Source organism: Corvus hawaiiensis, chromosome 10 (genome assembly GCF_020740725.1).
Source record: "Corvus hawaiiensis isolate bCorHaw1 chromosome 10, bCorHaw1.pri.cur, whole genome shotgun sequence".
Lineage (NCBI taxonomy): Eukaryota > Metazoa > Chordata > Aves > Passeriformes > Corvidae > Corvus > Corvus hawaiiensis.
The window spans coordinates 25,056,874-25,077,150 of NC_063222.1; the positions used below are offsets into that span (position 1 = coordinate 25,056,874).

General features: G+C 42.3%; 1 protein-coding gene across 8 annotated transcripts in view; it reads right to left on the reverse strand.

Annotated features, from left to right (window-relative positions):
• The window catches only part of LOC125330790 (multiple epidermal growth factor-like domains protein 6), a 190,882-nt gene extending 170,936 nt beyond the window's left edge, over nt 1–19,946 (reverse strand). For 4 of the 8 annotated variants that reach the window (XR_007205705.1, XR_007205704.1, XM_048314412.1 and 1 more), the window contains exons 1-4: nt 19,409–19,590; nt 7,181–7,315; nt 6,419–6,528; nt 4,903–5,007 (exon numbers count right to left, since the gene is read on the reverse strand). Coding sequence is in view for 6 of the 8 variants with exons in the window: in XM_048314412.1 (XP_048170369.1) it covers nt 4,903–5,007; nt 6,419–6,528; nt 7,181–7,315; nt 19,409–19,500 (442 nt within the window). In the remaining 2 variants the exon portion in view is untranslated. Of the gene's footprint in view, nt 1–4,902; nt 5,008–6,418; nt 6,529–7,180; nt 7,316–19,408; nt 19,591–19,849 lie in introns of those variants that run through there. The other 4 variants (XM_048314410.1, XM_048314409.1, XM_048314408.1 and 1 more) reach the window with 2 other exon arrangements.
• Nucleotides 19,947–20,277: the final 331 nt, after the last annotated feature.

The following is a 20,277-nucleotide window of genomic DNA, read 5'->3' on the forward strand; positions in this document are numbered from 1 at the left end:
TAAAAAGGTTGTCTTGGGTCAAACTGCAGGGGACTCATCGCCAAAATATGAAAACAAAATGCCAGAACCCCTGGCACAATGAGGGCCCAGCTATCAGAACTAATCATCCTCACAAATACTCCGACATCTAGTTTCAGTGGCAAAGATCCATGAAAACTGAAGACATCCCTATGGGCAACAGATCCATGTGAGCTTTCAGCTTGCCATTTGCTATTTTAAAAAAGGAACACTTATAGCACTGGTTCATGGATTTACACTGCCCTGTATGGCTTGTGTAGGTCTTCAGCCTCAAAGAAGAAAATCTCCATGTCTGCAAGAGACCACGGTGGCAGACAAGACATTAATCAGAAGTTTTATCAAGCAACTCTTTGCAGGAAGAAACATTTCCTAGAGGAAGATAGAAGAGAATTCTTTTTCACAGTGAATGAAAAGAGTATTTTTATTTGCAAGAAGATACATCAGAATTCCTGCCATTTTAATCAACGGTTTCATAAAAACCCACCTTTGTTTTAAGTAGCTCTATAGTGTAAATTCTGATCTGCCTGGTCTAGGAGGTGCTGGCATTTTTGTTTACCAGAATCTTTATATAGTTCAATATCTCAATAGTGTGTGACCAGAGTCACGGCAGAGATTGACAGCTAGTCAATGAACTGATGAATATCTCCCTCATAAGCATTTCATTTAGCTACCCATGCAGTGTGCATTTTGCCTTTATATACACAGTCCAACGCCATTATCTTACACTTAATTACTTGGGTCTCAAAGCACCTGGCAGAGGAATGAGCCACCATTATCAACATTTCATGTACAAAGAAGCCCAGGCAGAGTGGGGTAATTTGCTAAAAGTTACTGCACTAATATCCAAGGTCAGTGGCAGGTGGAAAGGAAAGCTCTTATCAGGTGAGCACTGCACTCAGCAGACCACACTGCCTCTCAAGATGAGTGCCTGGGAAGCACTTACTGCAGTCTTAATAATCTGCATCAGGCACTGCAAAAGAATTTAAAATCCCACTTGTGTGACAGCAAACATTAGTGTAAAATTTAACTCTATTGACACTTTAGCTGTTGAACACTGGAATATGGTATTCAGCTTTCTTCAAAGAGGACAAACATCTTCTAAGAGGACATACATCATGTCACCATGAGAAGACTTTCCTGACAAGTCTGCCCTGGTCATTCCTCACGTATTTTTAAACGTCATCTAATAACACCCATTGTCTCAGACAGACTCAACTGTACTTATTCCTTCTTAATTACGGCAGCCTCTTGCAAACATTAATCATGCTGGGATTTTGTATCACTCCAGAAATTATACAGCCTATTCAGTTCTCACTGTTTTTTACTTTATGTCTTAAAATCCATCAGGAGGCACTCAGCAAAACCAGAACAACTTGAGATTCGATGGCAGAACATTTAAGAGTCAAAACTAACCCCTCATTTTCCACTGAGCAATTCTATGTACACGAGGAATAAATAAATACACCCTTGTTTGTAGAAATTGGAATGTTTTCACTGGCTGCATGTCCAGGTAAAAGTCCCAGGGCTGAATTAAACAAGCTAAATGAAATTAATTTGCTTCCATGTCCAGCTCAGGTGGCTACCAGGCCTTGAACAAGATTACCAGGACAACTAGTGAATATCAATGACACCAGCACTGCAGCAGAATTTATTCTTGGCGGTGGGTTTTACCTTCTCTCTTTTGTTAAAGGTTTCCCCTCCCTTTCAGTGGGAAAAATGGGGATCACAACTTCCAAACAAGTTAAAAAAATGGAAAGAAATCCAGCTTGCAAGTTTACATTGTAATTGATATAAGTCTATTATTACAAGACAAATTGCAGCAGACAATGCAGGAGACAGCTCAATCTGTTACTGAGTCCCTGCAATGGCTGGATGAAGAACTCGACCATTTCACTCATAAATCTTTCTCTAAGTTTTCATTGCTGCTTGTGTGGGTAAAATAATAAAACTATGGAGTGACGTGAACAAGGGATGCAGTAACACATTTCTAAACACAATTACATTAAGTTTCTTACAGGAGCCCTGACCCTTTCAGCATCTAATCAGGAATATGTCGTGTCCCAGGCTGCAAAAGCACCCCACAATTCCTTTAAAAAGTCATTAGCTGCTATCATGCCAATTGTGAATAATCATCTCTGCTGAGATCACTGTGAGGCACTGGGCTGTCATCAGTCATTCTGGAGGATCCATCATAAACTTTCTGCAAGACAGACCAGGACAAAACTTCATTTCCAGGACACTGATCTACTTCCTAACTCAATGGCAAATATAAATTCCACAAAAAGAAGAAATATCAGAAGATTCTTGAGATGTACATTCCCATTTACTTCTTAGAGTAATGGAATTTAGTAGTATTTTTTTACTAATGCCTTGTCTATTGTCTGTAGTTCACAGTACCCAGCAAGGACATCATGAGAGCTGCTGCACAAGTGAAACTTCAGAATTAGCTGCCAACACTGATGACAGAAATAGAGAGACAAGCAAAAAGGTTGGAGAGGGGGAGATATAAAATGGGATACATGAAGCAATTTTGCTCAAATGAGTTCAAGCGCAGCTATGAAATGCCTGTGGTTCTTCCTCTGTCAGGAGATTGTCAGGAGACCACAATACCAGAAGTGACAGAAGCCAAGATTACAACCAAGAACATCCAAGGGGCAGCTTTCTGCCAGCAGCTCCTGGTCTCACACCCAGTTAGAGCCTCCTTTCCCCTGAGAGCCCCCGAGAGGGATGCCCTGCACACTGCTGCCAGCTGAGGGAGAGTCTCAAGGCACAAGGACAGGGGCCACTGCACCAACAGTCCCCTTAGACAGCCTCACCTCTCAGCACCAGCTTTTGCACTGACATTTGACAGCACCTGGTCCAAAACCAAACTGGTTTTCCTGGCATCCATCCATTCCACTGGATCCTCGAACAAAAAGATGCTGGGAGAAGAGACCCCTTTTTCTTTTGGGTTAAATGTTGGAAAGAAAACAGTCACATTCACAGTAAGGTCACACAGACAAGGAGGGAGGAGGGGACAGACCAGACTTAATGACCATTTAAACCCAGAAGGTATTACCATTGATTAACACAGCCACATTAAACCAAGCTACTTTAAGAGCAATGTTCCAACATCAGCCAGGAAAACTGGAGGCTATGGCTGTTAGTCCCACAGTACATTTCTTTTTTACTTTTGCTTGCACAAATATGATACAAACCTCAGAAGAATCTGACGGGAGGCACCTGCAACAGTTAAGAGGCCTCACACTCTAAATTACCTTGCTTTTGTTAGGCAGGTGAATGGTCCATAACATTCTTCCTGAAAGAAGGTTTTTCCCTTCAGAATTCAATTTATAAACTTACTCCTGCCAGGCTGCGATAGCAGCTGCTGTATAAACCTGAAAATGATGACTACTGGAATTCTTTTCAAACCTCAGGAATCAATAGGAAGCAGACAAACGACCAAAGATAAAAGTTCCACCCAACTGCAAAGAGCAAGGACTGCAGGATACCTCTCATTGTTTTTACAGTGGCTGCAGTCACCAACCTGTGAAATAGAGACTGCACAATCTCATTTCAGCTCAAAAATCTGACCTGTGCTATCCACACACTGCACCCACACAATCTGCCTGTTGGGAATGCCTCTGTTCCATAGGTATTTCCAAGCAAAAGGAGACTCAAAGGACAATTTATAATGGCAAGGACAATTTATAATTTGCTGAGATATATTCCATTTTGTAAAAGCTTATTACATAGGCTTCTTGCAGATTCTGATCCTGCTTACCTTGAACCAGCAGCTCTTCTGTAAGTCAGTAACAAACAACCTGCCTTGGTGTCACTCTGGCTCATCTCAACTCACCCACATAAACTTGTTTCTGTGGGCAGTAAAGAAATACCCAATCACAGCTTAACTGAGCTAATATTGTCTGCAGGCAGCACCAGTTCCATTGTAAACAGCTCTGCATTTTATTTATTGTTCTATTCCTTCTCACTCATACTGCATGACAGACAAGCCAGGTGAGGACACGAACATATTAGAATTTAAAAGGGGAAAAACGAAATACTCCAAAATCTGCCTTCCTTTGAACAAAACACAATATGCTTCAGTTGAAAAGGAAATTATCATTTGCCTAATACAAAAGAAATCCTTTGTCCCAATCACAGCCTACTCTGAAGGAATTACTTTCTTCCCTCCCTTAAGAAGCCAAATGGATGCAGTTCTGTAATTTTGGAGAGCTTTACACAGTGTGTTAAATTACAAGAGAACCCATTGTGGGTTTATCAAATTGTGAGCCAGTGTGTGACACAAAAAGGATTCTCATTGAGAGTGGGTGATAGTCTAAGTCACACAGAATTCAGTCTATGGTATACTAGAACACAGTGAAATGAAAGATTGGTGCATATATTATTCCAAGAATACTATGAAATATTTGGTAGTGAGCTATAAAACCTTCCTACTTTGAAAAGAAAAATCCCATGAACAAATGCAGTGGTTCGTTCTCTGCGTTGTTTACCTGCTGCCCACCTGCTTTGACTTGGAATTTACTCTCACAAAGGTAAAAGCAATGCTGAGAAATTTGGCAAGAGCACCACAAGAACATTCAAATTGAGAAGTAGTTGACAGATACTCCACAGGACACCACTGTTGATATTCAATGGTATTATCCAATACAGGTATTTACTCATCTGATATCAATCAAAGTAGATTTTCATCTTGCTTTGTTAAAATTGAATGCTAAAATTCTCGAAAATCAGAGACCAACCAAATAAACACTCAAAAGTGCAACAGAGGCATCTTTAATTTTAAGTCAACATTAATAAAATATTCTTGTTTTAACAATTATTGTTGAACATGCATTTTATCCAGACACCAGATGCACTTGAGCCAATTTCCACTGGACTCACCATACTGGCAGCGAGGGCCCTGGAATCCTGCAGGACACTGGCACATCTGGGATCCTTCTTCAGAGCATTTCCCTCCATTGAAGCAAGTGCCAGCAGTGCAGAGCACTAGAGCACACAAATAGAATGGGACAGGCTATTTTAGCTGATTTTGTGCCAAGGATCCTCCAGAATTACCTTTCTGTTACAGTCCTGTTGTAACACGACCTTCCAAATAAGAAGAAGGAACCCAAATTTTTAAGTGGAAGGGCTAGACTGCAGTAGGACTTGGTATCATAGGTGGAACTACCATTTTGATATGAAGAAGTTTAATAAAAATAAGACTTAAGACACTGCAGTTTAACTTGAAGGTGCTTCAGAGGCAGAAGACAGGACTCAAAGCACTGCCTGAATCCAAAATAAAACAAGAAAAACTGCCAGACAATAATGCAGCAAAGGATAAGAACCACTGATGCCCTGGGAGATATTATACATGTGGAGGGGAATTACAATTCTTCCCTTCCTCTAACACAGAGCAGTTTTATTTAAAATAACTTAAATTCCACATAGTCGAGCCAAACTTGCAAAGAGTATCAAATATAAAAGAGTAATTCAACCACTTTGGTGCCTTAAAAAATCCAAAGCAAGTCTGCACTGCTCTTTCAGGAAGAAAATTTCCTACTGCCACTGATGCTCACATATGGTAAACTCCTTTAGACTGGAGATTAAAACACAGATTGTAAACATATTTTTGACTTCTTACAACTAAACAGCTGCACACTAAATATGTAGATTCAGGCTGAAACTAACAGCAATACCTCTCATACCTTGTTTCTGTTTTTAATTACAAAGAGACAATCATAAAAGCAAGCTCTCTGGATGCAGCCCTGAAGTTGGTATGAAGGTTAAAAAACAAATATGAACAGATGCTAGCTTTCATACAGAAAACACAATTACCGACAAAACAGTAACAAAACTAACTGAGTAGGTTGCCATCTTCTACTGATGTCTTCTTAACAGTGGCTGAAGTGCTGCCTTATCATTTAAATTAAATTCCATCTTTTAGAAAAACATCCAATTGTGATCAGAAATTAGTGACAGAAATGGGTTCGCATCAGATGGAGAACCATGGGGTAGAAACACAACTGCTTCAACAGCAACAGCAGAAGCACCAAAACCAGTCAGGCTCCACAGTGAGTGCTACACCAAGAAGCAAGTGCCTCACAGCAGATTTCTCTGCATAATTTGGGTAACAGCAATAAATTTGGTTGGCCTGTCAAAGCCAGGCTGGCACAAAAATGCTGCAACAATTCCAATTAAAGTTTAGACTGTTAATCTAAACTGTTTCACTGTTTGGTTTAAAATTAGAGCTATTTGGTACTTTTACATTTTTGAAGGACATTTCTTTCCCCATCACTGTGGAAATCCCAATTATAAATAACAAGAAACAAAACCCTTATATCTGAAAGTAAGCATCAGCAGGAAGGCAAGGCCTGAGGATGTCACCTCTTGGTTTGTGCCAGTTTTGCCCCCAACTCACAGTGCAGACAGCCGGGTTCGTTGTCACGCTGGGCCCAGCCAGGGCAGCACTTATAGACAGTCTGGTGCTCCATCCTGTACACCTGCTTGTAAACCGTGTAGTACCCAGACCTTTGGGGAAAGGAAGTTTAAGAGAGCAATCACAACTCCTACTCCACTTACTCCCATCTCATTAGTAGCACACTGTACTCATATGTCATCTTTATGAGACATTTCTTCAGCCTCTATCACAAGTTCTCGTTAAAAACGAAGCAAATACAGCAAACTGCATCCTGATAACATCCAACAGCCCTTATATGCTGTGTGCACATATTATTTTGAAGAATTTGTATTCAAGCTAGTCAAAGGTGAGTAATTTCTTTTTTTTTCTTTTTTTTGCAATCAATTTTGGGTTTAGCTGTTGGGGGAGTCAGATCTCCCATCAATTCTAAGCATGTGACAGAAATAGGAAGAAGTTCAATTTTTCAAAGTCAATGACTTGACAGCTGGGCTTCACCTGAACAAGAACAAGACGGGAAGGTTTTCTGATAATGTAAAATTCTGACTCTAAAGCCAGCCACGAAGCTCATGAGCAACCCAAAACACAAAAAAGTCACATTTTCTACTCAGTAATAACAGATTTCAAGTCAAGTCCCAGGAGGACACTATGTCCATAGCCACACATTTCAGATGAAACAGTTTACAACTTCTCTCACAAAGAAGTTAAAGAACTTGCACAAAGATTAGCAACAAAAGGCATTTCTAACAAAAGATAATATATTACCTTCTCTCATAGCTCACACACCACCTCCTCTTTGTGCAGCCTTGTTTCCACATCTTGACCATCCGACTGAAGGACTGAATACACGGCTCCTGGCGTCCCACCAGTGCCAGCTCAAACACCGGGCACACATTCGGCCTGGAGGGAAAGAAAAAGATAATTTTTATTTCTAACACAAATTTTAGACATCTAGAGAAATATACATAAAACTATGCTGTGTGCAACAGTTTGGAACAGAATTTTTACTGGTGCTTGAGCACACTGCAGCTCCAAGCCTTAGAAGGCAGCACGTAAACAATGCGCTGAAATTTGGGCTCCATACAAGTCAGTGAAAAATTTATCACAGATTCAAGGGCAGATAAGATTTATCTAAGCTATTGCTGGGGGAATTGTATATTCTGTAAGAGCCACCATCACTATCAGTCCCCTCAGGGAAACACACGAAATTCGTAAGAGGAAGTATCCTTGTTCTCTGCTGATTATTCCTAAAATAACAAGGCCAAAATAAAAGCACTGCTTTGGAGGATGATATGTAATCTTCATCCTGCTACCTAGCCAGAGTTACAAAAATAGCCAGATTGCAGAAGGTATGCAGGGTCAAAAAAAAGTTACACGCTGATGGTTCTGCAGAGATGTTGTCTGCCTTTTCCCAATTTCTTTGCCCTGGTATAAATTAGGAAATTCTACATGATAGAAAAGAACAGCATCAAACAAGAAGGGTCTAACTAAAACCACAGAACATGAGGGGTTTTGTCATCTTTAAGGAAAGAACTTCCTGTAACAAAAATGAAATTAATTTACTGATTCTTTTTTGAGTCGTTTATAGATCATTAGTGCGATAATTTAATCGCCAATTCCCCAAGACAGTCTGGCGAGGCTCTGCAAGCATAAGCCTCAATAAGCAAAACACAGGGGGGAACAGGGAGCTCCCATACTGTTCTGGTTTGAGACATAGACCCACCCTGGCAACAAAAACACTCAGCAGACAAGCCCTTCCCCAAATTTCAGTCTGAGCCCTCTCCAAGCTAGAGGGTAACACACTGTCACACTTGTTTTCTCTGTCACTCATCACAGGTAAGAACATGACCCTGTGCTAGAAAACCTGAGGGTAGCACTAATAAGAGAGCAGTTCTAGCCCAAGAGCTGCCTGGCAGTTGGTCATGATCACTTACACTGGATATTGTTAATATCTCAGTCAAGATTTATGGTGCTTTTTATCTCAGAGGCTCCCTATTATGCCTGAACACCACACAAGGTAGCTAATAACAGAACATCTTTCATCCACAGGTCTTCCAAGTAGTTTACAAATACCATTAAATTAAGCCTGTGCAGAACAGGAAAGTACTATAAGCATAATCAGTTTTACTGCTGAGCTGAATACTTGGAAGAAGCCCTGCCTGGATCAAATCCACTCCACAATACTCCCAGTGCTGAGCAGAACACTCTCATCACTCCACGGAGAACAGAAAATGCAGCCAGGTCTCCCAAAGGTACCACAGCTCCCAGGGGAATACCTGGGACATTACCTCAGGGTAGAGAGGACCTTTGCCCAACAAGGACACTTCAGTAGAAGAAGATTTAGAAGAAGATTTCAGAAGAACAGATTTAGAAACAAACCAATCACCCCTTCAGGAATTCATGTAGCCCATGTAAGGGAAGTTCGGAGAAGAAAACCCACAACTGTAAGCTCCGATTGTCCTATCTCACCATATGGAAAAAAAAGTATAGATTCCATTTGCACTGGAACATCTGACCTTGACAGAAGTTACTTCCCTGAACAAGAATATTTGTTTCTCCCAGCCTGTAGAGTAACTGCTCATCTCTACCATCCTAAAGCACACTGCCAGTGGACAACCCCTCCACGTTCTTCCTCCTCCAATGCAGTCCATACTCAATGGACTGCAGTCCATACTCAATATTGCTCCGTATTTCCCATTCCTCGAGTCTGCCCTGGATGCCAACACCTCGAAGCAGGACAGGAGATGGTCACAGCCCATTTCAGATTGCCTTCAATTCCTCAAAAAACCAGCCTTCCTCCACATTCCCATGTCATCTCCATTACTTAGCAATCCTTCCCATGTGTCCCAGCTACCTCGTCCCTCCAGAATTACCTCCCCATTTTACACATTTAGCTGGAGTTCAGAGCCATTGTTCCCAAGCCATTCTTAGCACAAAGTCTGCCATTTGTTTCCCATCCAAAGAAGATCTTTGTGTACCCAAAATCTTGCCTGGTTTCTTTTTTTCCATTACGTCAGTTGGTCTAATAAAACCCTTGCCTTACTTAGCAACCATGCCTCACTTAGCAAGCTTTTTAAAATGACTCTCCCTCCAGTGAATAGAACATCGTGTTCTGATAATTCATGCATATCTCCTTTTATTAGAATTGCCTAAAACTTTGCAGATAAAGGTACATTCATATGCATCGCTCTTCCATAAATAAAAGAGAGAAGCTGACAATTGTTGTAATGACACATTGAGCCCATCCCACAAGTTCCTCCTCATGTGACACTGCCATGTTTCCAGGAATAGCAGTATTGACTTCTAGGATATAGTTAATGGGAACAAATGGCGCTCACGGAACAAAACAAGGCAGCAGCAGAGTCATGTGTTTATGAAGATTTATTCAAAGTAAGCCATTCCTCCTTGATGCCCTTGGGATAATTTAAAGGCAGATATCAAAACTGCTGGAACACTATAATTAAATTGCAGCAATTGCATAACATGTAATCCTGTGCTGGCAAAGCTGGGAATCAAACATGCCCTCTCCAACAATTCAGCATCTTCACAGCTCCCCACATACAGTCAACAAGCCAATTTTTAAGCCATCTGACTCATTTGATACCTTACCTATAAACTTCAGAACAACTTCTGGAACAAGGCTACAGCTATTGAAGGTACAGTTTAGCACTGTGAGACTCTGTTAATTAGAGGCCATCCAGGAGTAAGCTGAAGCCTCAAGTGGATTTAATAGTGTATTATAGAACAGCTCCTATTCTACTGCCGTGCCCTTTGCATTCAGAAGATATTTCTTAATGGGAACTTAAGCGTTAAAACAAGCAAAACACTAAAATGCATATTATGGCCCATGATTTGATTGACAGACGGGTCCCTAAAACCTCTTTGCACTGGTGCTCTGTGCTAGCCAAGGCTAACACCAAGGCTATTATTAGCTCATCAGTCTGACTCAGGCAAGGCAGAAAGCTCTCTTAATATTTGCATTAGGGGACTGCCCTTTAAACAAAGACACCCTACACACTTCCAGCTCAAGACCTGAGATTCTAATGAACAGATAATTAGACCAACACAGAACAAGAGCAGCCTGGGCTAATCATATGGCTGTGGTGCCCATGAACCACTGCACAACGGGAAAAGTTCAGAGAAAATTAAAAGCATGTCCAGGAGGGACGTAATTCATTCCTGTGTTTGGAATTTTAAAAAGAAAGGGAATACATCTACCACAAAAATCACAGAATGGTTTGAGTTGGAAAGGACCTTAAATACCACCTAGTTCCAACCCCCTGCCATGGGCAGGGACACCGTCCACTATCCCAGGTTGCTCCGAGCCCCGTCCAACCTGGCCTTGGACACTTCCATTTGTAAAGGTCCATCATATCTCTGACAGGGATATTTTCTTTTTCTGCCTTTGGAATGCCAAAGCAAATCTCTCATTCTACCCATTGACCTTCTCCCAGCTCAGTACAAGAAGCTAAAGGTAGGTAGATTTAACAGCAGCGAGAGAGCAAACACACATCAAGATATCCCTAAAGATTTCTTTCACCAGCACAAACTTTAAATCAAAACATTAAGGAATACGAATTTGGCTGTCTGATTTTAGGTCTTTCCACAGAGACTCCATGAATGACACCACCTTCTACACTAAGTCAGACAGCTGTTAACATCTCCCTAAAAATGAGATGTTGCAGCCTGCATTGCCTCAGCTGATGAATCTGCAGCCTGAACACTATTGATCTTCCCATAAAACAGTCAATAGATGAAACCTGTCATAAGAAGCAACTTGCCAGAATTCTGTATTTTCAAAGCACTAATTGGTTGGTGCTCCTTCCCCTTATGCTGTTATTAAAAGTTTAGAAAACCAGAGTCTGCTTATTCAGTTTTAGTTTGAAAAGATCAAATAAGAATTTTCCTTCAGGCAACCAAGATTACAGTCAGGGCTGAATTCTCCACTGCTGTGATGATAAATGTTTTTGCACTAGAAATACACTGATGTTGATCTGAAAATAGTTGTACACTGCTACAATGGATTTGGTTAGAAACTTTTCAGGTTAACTGTCTCAACCCCCTCACACCTCCAACATCCCAGCAAAACATCCCCCTTGTCTTATATAAAAAGATCTCTAGAAAGGCAAGGTGGCACCCTGCAGAAACATGTGGCACTGTAGAGGAGAAACAGCCAGCAGCATGATGTTGTACGCAAAGGAGATGTTGATTAAAAGTTTTTATTCTATATAATCTCAATTGGAAGGGAGAAAAAAGCAATTTTTATTTGAACAGAGAAAAAGAAAAGTCAAATCAGGAAACAGGCCACAGAAACAAAAGGTCCAAAGAACAAGTTACACATATTTACTTATATACATAAATTTTGTCTCTAGATACATATTGCTTAATAATTCACAAAGGCTAGAATAACAGAAAAGGCTTTTATTTTTTAAACTGCCATGCTCCCCTTTCTACCCTTAATCTATTTTAAGGCTCATTTCCCTGATAAAATTAATCAGCACCACCAGAGACAATTAGGACATCCTGCTCCCTTGACCACTAATCAATCCCTGCTCTCTCCTGATCCTGTATCAATATTTGTGATGTTTATAGCCCCTCTGGGGCATGGATTGTAAGCACCAAGCTCATTTAGATTAAGTCTCATTATCACTGCTGTTCTCTGGCTCTGTGGATGAAGGTCCACCACACAAGACTCCCCTCATCCCACAGGTTTCTAATGCACTGCTGTGTCTTACTCACATCCCCTCTTTGATTAGATGGAGCAGCTAAATAACATGAGAGTTCCTTCAGCCTTTGTGCCCTGCATCTAGATGAAGAGCAAATCAATAGGAGATGATTAATTACACACTCAGCTATTATAACAACAATAAGATTTTTACTTCTTGTCGCTATCAAAGTGCAGCGCCTGTCGTTTACCTTCTACTTAACCATCCTCCTCCCTCCCCCCAGCACAGAATAATCTATTTTGGTTGGCAAGAAAAGCAGAAGAAACATGCACATCCAGATCATTTAACCATGATTGGCCAAGCCACCTTTTTTTGCATTTTAAAACCAGCGAGTGATTTTTTTTTTTCTTTTAGAGCCACGTAACCTCAGTCCCCAGAAACACCCAGCTTTATAGTTTTGTCTACTACATCCAGGAGAGCACCAGCACCACTGCCAGTGACCTGGCCTGCAAGGCCCCAGGCAGCACAAACAAATAGCTTTACAAACTTAAGGACTCGTGTCCCAAGACTCTCTCCCTGAACGTAATTAGAAAACCATATGGGATATCACATAAAGCAGGCTAAGAAAAAGCAGGTAAGGGTCCAAAATCCAGACTAAACTGGGGATGTAAAAGTGTGAAATTAGAGAGGAAAGCCCTGAGGAGCAGCAGCCACCTCTAGGTGTAATTTCACATTAACTACACCCATTGCCATTACCACTCCCCTGCAGAGGGGTGTGTGACACAGGTCACCCCAGTAAATCTGCCAGGTGCACACACCTGAGCTGCTTCTGGCAGGAAGGCACAGAGGGACCTGATGTTAAAATACTAACATAAAGATCATTCCAAGTGTCACACTATTTCATAAGGAGAGAAAGCTCACTCTGGTTTACAGCAAGTGCCACACTGTTTGACAATTAAATGAGTTAGAAGGTAGTGAAATCCTCAGTTTTATTTCAGCAACCAGTATCTAAGAATTGCTCACTGCTTTTTTGGTGGTTGCCAGATTTGAACAGTTTCAAAGCAAAACTTTTTTTTGAAAGCTCACTTTTAAAATAACATGTAATCTGTAACTTCCAGTCAAACTGAAACAAATATGATTGCATCTAATGTATGCAATATGTGTCAGAAAAATCCCTACATGACAATGTTTTACATCTTAAAATATTCCAGGAGTTTTACTCCCCTATAAAAATCATTAGCTTGATACCACTGATACCAATGTCCATTTTTGGAGGGGTTTTGTTTGGTTTGGGGTTTTTGTTTGTTTGCTTTAACATTAAGAAAACTTGGTTAAGGTAAATATTTTATGAATTTTAGCCACAGAAAAACTAACATTTATGCATTAGTGGATTAGTGTTCAGCAGTGACAAACTAGAAGGGGGAAAAAAATCTCAATTTATTATCTTTTGGATTAGAAACTTATATTGAGGTTCTAAATAATCCACAGTTCCTGGTGTTACTCTACAGAAAGAGATGGACAGGCCTTGACTCACAATTCTAAGATACAAACAATATAATGATGAGAGAAGTTCATGCAACTGCATTTTTCATCATTGATGGTTCACTGGTCAGGCAGGGAGAACACCAGCAATTACAAACAGAAGGGCAACCACTGAAGAGTCTCCTGGGGGTAAGGTGTCTAAAAACTCATTTCCTATACAGGGATATTCTAACCTGAAAAGACCAGGCCCAAAATACCCAAGTGTTTTGTAATTTGAGGAGATTTCTTTGTTGAAAAACAGTACAAAGTACCTTATAAAGCCATTTCTCAGGCACATCCTGAGATATTAGGATATATTTTCCATATTGAATTAGCCTGTATACGTAACATAGTCTGGGCATGGCATTATCCTCTAATCAAGATTTTGTGCCAAGTTCTGCTCTGACTTACAGAGGGAAGACAGGAAGGAGTTTCTACCAAAAAACACAAAAACAAGTGTCAGCACTCTCACTTAAATAACACTCCCCTTTCCACACACAAAATTCATCCACAGGTCAAAGGCACTGAAATGGAGCTCAGTGTACACATGAAAGCACACATCATCTCACACCAATGGCAGAAATATCAAGTTCCCCTGTGGAACAATTAATGATTAGTTTTAAACCAAGACTAGCCTGCAATCCAAAGCACAAACCAGGACTACGTATGTTCAGAACATAATTTTAAAATGCTTTGATTTCACAGTAATGAAAGGAAATTTCTTCCTCCCCAGAAATAAATTAAAAGCAATAGATTTGAGAGGGAATGTAAGCAATAACAGGCTTGAATTTCAGAGGAAGGAAATCTATTAACTGTGTTCAAAGAGAGAAGGTATTTAATTGGTGAATAACCCAAGTCTGCAATATGGGCTGTTAACCCTCTGGGAGCCAAAGCATCGCTTCCATCAAACTTCTGCTAAAAAGTCACCTTGAGACCAGGTCTGCCACCACAGAATCTCATCCCTCCTCACCAAAGAGTTCTTCAAATTTATTAAAAATACTCCACAGTCTGTCATACCTAGATCATGGCATGCCTAGAACTAGAAAGAACAGGCAGTGCTGGATATAAACAACACAGAAGACAAGCTGAAGCAAAACCCAGGCAATTTTCCCAAGAAATACTGCAAACACCCATTTCAAGCACATTAAACTATTGCATCAATAACTAAACTATAGCAACATTCCACAACAGCACAATTATACCTAAAGAAACCTGACAAGTTTTTCCCTCTTGCAGTGTTTTTTTGGAGAGTAATGACAGAAGTCAAATTCCATTAAAAGTGAAGGAGGATCTTTCTTACCTGAAAGGTGCAGATTTAAGGATCATACAGTACATATAAGCTACTGTGATTATGAGCAGCAAATTTCTAAATCTCCTCTGAGATTTAGAACCACTTTTATGACATCTCTGATACAAGTCCAGGAATTTCTAGAACTGGTAAATATTTACAGTTCAAGTTCATCTTTGATAAATACAACAACTTCAGGCTATCACACTTTATGATCCTGTCTTACAGCTATTTCAGAGTTTAGGAGAAAGTCTTGATCTCATTTTTCTCCTGAAGAGCAGGAAAACATCATAAATCAGGAAAAGTACAGTACCACCATGACACTCATTTGTTATCTTTAAGTCTCCTGACAGTGAATACACTGGGGGAGAAAAAGAGAAAAAGAGCGCTTTGCCATCTGTTAAAAGCCTAAATTCAAAATTAATATTCCTCCAGGAGCTGTGAAACAGAAGCTTTAAGTGCAAAGTCTTGAGAAATGGGATTCTGTGCTGTAGTGCTGACCAGCAGGAGCTCTATCTGGTGGCAACATCCTGTAGTGCACAGGCTAAAAAAACTATTTTTCTTCAGTGTGATGTTCACATTCACAAAGATGAGAAACATCTCAGTCTTCAACTGCACATTAAAGGACTGGGGGGGCATGGAAGGGGAAATGAGGGGATGAAACCACCATAAACTTTTATGCCAAAGCATTTAAACCATCTTACTACAATCCCATTATCCAAGCCTCAAAGGCTGGAGTAGCTGCTGTTCAGGAGCAGTGAGGGTTTACTGCAACCCTACAGATTCTGAGGGGACAGGAATGGGAAGAAAGGCTTGAGGTTTCAGCTGAAAACAACTTGTTAGGTAAAATTCAGTAGCCTAAATCAAAATTTGGCAATGAGTCTCAGTTGCCAGCATCACTTCAAGGTTTAAAGAGAAAGACTTAATACCATTCAATGTACAAATTTACTACAAAAATGTATTAAATTAAGGTACAAATTTAAATACACCAGTGGCAAACTCAGTCTTTATTTTCACCCAAAAAACCTGTAAATTTTTTTAATTGCAAAGCCTCCAAGTGTAAGAAATTCAAAGAAATGAAGGAGATTCAACTGCATTACTCAGTTCAGCTCAAAAAAGTAAACATACTTTAAGCCCTTATTTAATGGAAGGAATACAGGCTTTCCTCACACCTGCAAATTGACATCACTGGAGGTGAAAATAAAGTATATTGGCTAAACAGCCAATACATTGAGATAATTTCTCACCAAGAAATGATTACACAACCTACTTTTCACATCATTTGGACAGCATTATGACAAAATCCCAGGCTCCAAGTTTACGCTGTATCTCCATATACTTTATGGAAGCATTTCTCATGTTACTTTGTTTTCTGCATTGCCTTCCAACATATTCAAATTGACATGAGATTTGTTCCGCTGTAACAATCACAACTCAGAGGCATCTCCTCATATGGAAATGCTTTGCACAACAGCAGTTAGTTCTTCAAATGTGTTCCATCCAAAAAAAAAGTGGACTTCACCTTTTTTAATCATACCTTAAAAGAAATTGTTATTTATGTCTCTTGAAAATAGTGGCCACAGCCACACCTGTTTGCAGTGGTGCAAAAGCAGTTCTGTGTCATTGCACCCAACAGCTGGTACAGCTGAAGGGCCAAGTTTACTTGAGGGTTGCAAATGCAGATAACATGTGGATGCTAGACTTTGCTTTTGGGAACATGATTTATCTGTAGGAGCACAGGAAAGCCAATGGTGCCCCATAGAATTGAAGAAGCTGGAAAGCAGTTACTCAGCCAGGAATACAGCTCTACATCCAGGTGTTCCTTGGAATGTGACCAGATTGCTTATGGATAAAGTGAAAATATGCAGATACAACATGTGAACAGTAAAAAAAAAAAAAAGCCCTAAGCAAAACAGTTTTATTGCAAGATTGAGACTGGATCCTCTAAAAGCAAACCAGCCCCTTTAGATGTCATCCCAGATCTGCAAAACCATAGTGACTCAAGGGGCTTAATGATGACAGAACAAAACGTATCTCCTGACTTTCTCAGAGAAGTCCTCACTCGCCTCACCTGGGAACAGAAAAATCCCTTCTTGAGCCCTGTCCCAGTCCTAACTCTGAAAGGTGATATTTATTGCACAAAGGGGGTTCCCAGCACATACCTCATAACCACCCCTGCCTCCTGCTCTGTCCTACATCACTAACTACGAGCACACATCTGCACTGCTCAAACTCCCAGGGGAATATTTCTCTAGGAGAGGATTTACCACTTCTGACAGCAACACAAGCTCTCTTCTCTTAGTTCCTATTTCTGCCCTATCCCACAACTACCCCCAATTTCTGTGAAGGCCAATGCTGAACGTGAACCCAGTGTTAGATAACATCACACTTACATTATCTTACACAGCCCAGTTCTGGACTAGAGAGCTCACTACAGTGTTGAAAATGTGCTTTTTATCATGAGAGATGGTTAATTCTTCATTTAAAGGCCCAAATATGCTCTACAGTGAAAATGGCATGTCTGTTCTCTGGCCATTCCAGAGTTGTCTGAAGTTCTATTAGAGGATCATCAAGGACTAATTGTATGGAAAAGCAGTTCACAGAAATATCTCAGCACTCTGTAATCTGTTCTACATTAAATCTCCTCAGGGGGCTTGGAAACAGAACACCAACATCCACACAGATCCCTTGCATTTCTAGCTAGGAGCAAACACTCAAGTTAGCAACAGAACGAAAACAATTATGAAGAATATCCTGTATAGCCTCAGCCACATAAGATCTCAATCAAAACAACAGCAAAGAACACACTCAGCAAGGTATGTTCCAAGGGATACATTCGCTGTTCTGATTTCATTGACTGCAGATGACCAACGTCAAAAGAACAAACCAGAATTATTAGAAAAAGGTGATACATGAAAAGAACCGCCCCGGATATGTCACTGTTTCTTGGTGAAAGCCAGCAGACTCACTCCTAAAGAGTAGTGACATCTTGCATTTCTACTTACACTGAAGGTAAGCTCCCTAAAGAGCAAGAAAGTTTGGAGGAATACTTATACTTGTCCCAGCTCAGGAAAAACAGTAAGAATGGCAGTAATTTCAGGAATATGACTCTGGGGAAAGCACTCAAGGCTCTGCCACAGGTCTGGGGGTTTGGGTGGGTGCTCCCGACTGCTGCTGGCTGCCAGCGCACTGCTGCTCCCAGTGACTCCAGCCCAGCAGCAACATCCTCACACAGCATCATTTCCAGAAGGGAATGTGTCCTCTATTCTTTCAGTGACGCATCTTTGAAAGGGTACAAGCAAACAAAAATTGTTCAGAGGCAATTCACAGTTAACAGCACCTCCAGCTTCTGAAGTGCAGAATCATAGTTATTACTGATGTCAAATGCAAACACATTAATGTAGGCCAGCGCTATTCCTCCACCTGATAGAGTAATTGCTCAGAAAGAGAGCACAAAGCATGCCTGAAAGAAACACAGAGCACTTTTAACAAAGAAAAATGTTTTACCACAGAATGAGCTTAACTTCTCTAAGCACTGTGATGGATACTTCATGCTTCAGCAAAATGGAGTAATAGAAACCACCTTAAAAGCACTTCTGGTAAACACCGTGTAAATATGTATTGCATAGAAAGCCAGTGAGCAGTAGGCTTGGAAATCTCAATTTTCAGACAGAATAAATAACTAAACTGAAAGCAAATACCAGACATTAATTATGAAAGAGTGGGTTGAAGTTGATGAAGATAAAACCCAGGAAGATAAGAGGGATTAGAAATTACACATACACAGACATCTGAAAAGGCTGTTGTCAGGTTGTTTTGAAAGGGAGAGCAGGGGGACACAACATTCCTTAAAAACACAAGACGAGAAAGGTACAGGAGGCAGGAAACCGTTTCCAGAAACATTCAATTTCAACACGCAAAAACTTTAACCACAGATTTCGTGCGCGCGGCCAGCTACTCTCCTTTAGCATCTGAGCAGAAAACTATCTCTGGACACAAGCGTTCCGCTGCATTTACAACCAAAGGCATTCCTTGCTCGTGCCGTGCGGAGCCGCTCAGAGAAACTTCCCCGGCACCCGCAGCACGTGCGGCCGCCAGTTCTTTGTGCGCGCTCCCGGCCGCGGGCGGACGCTCCCCGCTCTCACCTCTCCCTGCCCTTCCCGCTGTGAACCCGACCTTTGTCCTGCTGCTCTCCCCAGGTCGGGCTCAGTTCCCCAGGCTCCGCTGGCTGAACGCGAAGGGAGGGAGCAGCCCCGGAGCTGCCGATGCGCTCCCGGGAGCTGCCTTCATCTCCCGCGGCAAAGCCAAGCCCTCCCTCCTCCCTGGGAGCCTCGCGAGCCCCATCCAACACAACTCCGCGGGTCGGGGACCTGCGCTGGGGGGGACTCCCGGAGTTCCAGCGCACCCACCCAAACTTTCCCTGCCGGGCCAGGGACCCGAGGGGCGCAGGGCCCTCCCCGCAGGGCCAAAGGCGGCGTGTCCCGGCCGTGCCGTCCCCCCCGAGCCCCGCACACTCACATGCCCCGCTGCAGCCGCGGCTCCGCCACCGCGCTGCGGGCGGCCAGAGCGCAGCCCAGCAACACGGACAGCAGCACCGGCCCGGCTCCCATGGCGCAGCCGGGACGGGAGCGGCGGCTGAAGCAGCAGCAACACCCGCAGCAGCAGCAGCAGCAGCACCCCCAGCCCAGGACCCCAAATCATTTAAAGCGGCGGCACAGCCGCGCCGCGGGCGGGGCGGCCCCGGCCCGCCCCCATCCCCGCCCCGCCGGGCAGTGCCGGGCCCGCCCCGCCCGCAGCGTGAGGGGAGCGGTGTGCGCCCGGCTGTGCCCGTGTCCCGGGAGCTTCCCGGGGCCGTGCCGCCGCACTCCCGCCTGCAAGGGCAGCCTGCCCTGCTCCGCGTCCCCGCTGGGTGCAGCACGCAGGCGGAGATGAGCAGGGGGTCGATTTCGATGCACGTACGCAGGGATGTGCAATCTCCGGCCCCAGCCGCCAGCCTCTGCTCTCCGTTCGGCGCTGGGATGCTAAGCGCGTTCTGCTGCGCTGACGGAGACGTATCTTGGCTTCTCTTTATTTCCTCTGGTCCTTCTTTGTTCTGTACGGCATGCCCGCTGCAATCATATCTGAGCACTTCCAAGAGGTAACCGTGAAAATAAACACATTTAACATCTTGAGGGAGGGATAACACCGCTACTGGTCAGAGTTAGTGACAGCAAGAACATAAAACGGGGAACTGAGGAGTGGTTTTTAAATCCCAGAGCTGCCTGCCGTCCTCTAGACCATCCATCCTCTCATCTTTATGATCTCTCCAGACCTTTACTGCTGTCAAAACACAACTCCTTCCCCTTTTCTGGTGAGAGAAGGGAGATCAACTGGCCTGGAAAGGGAAC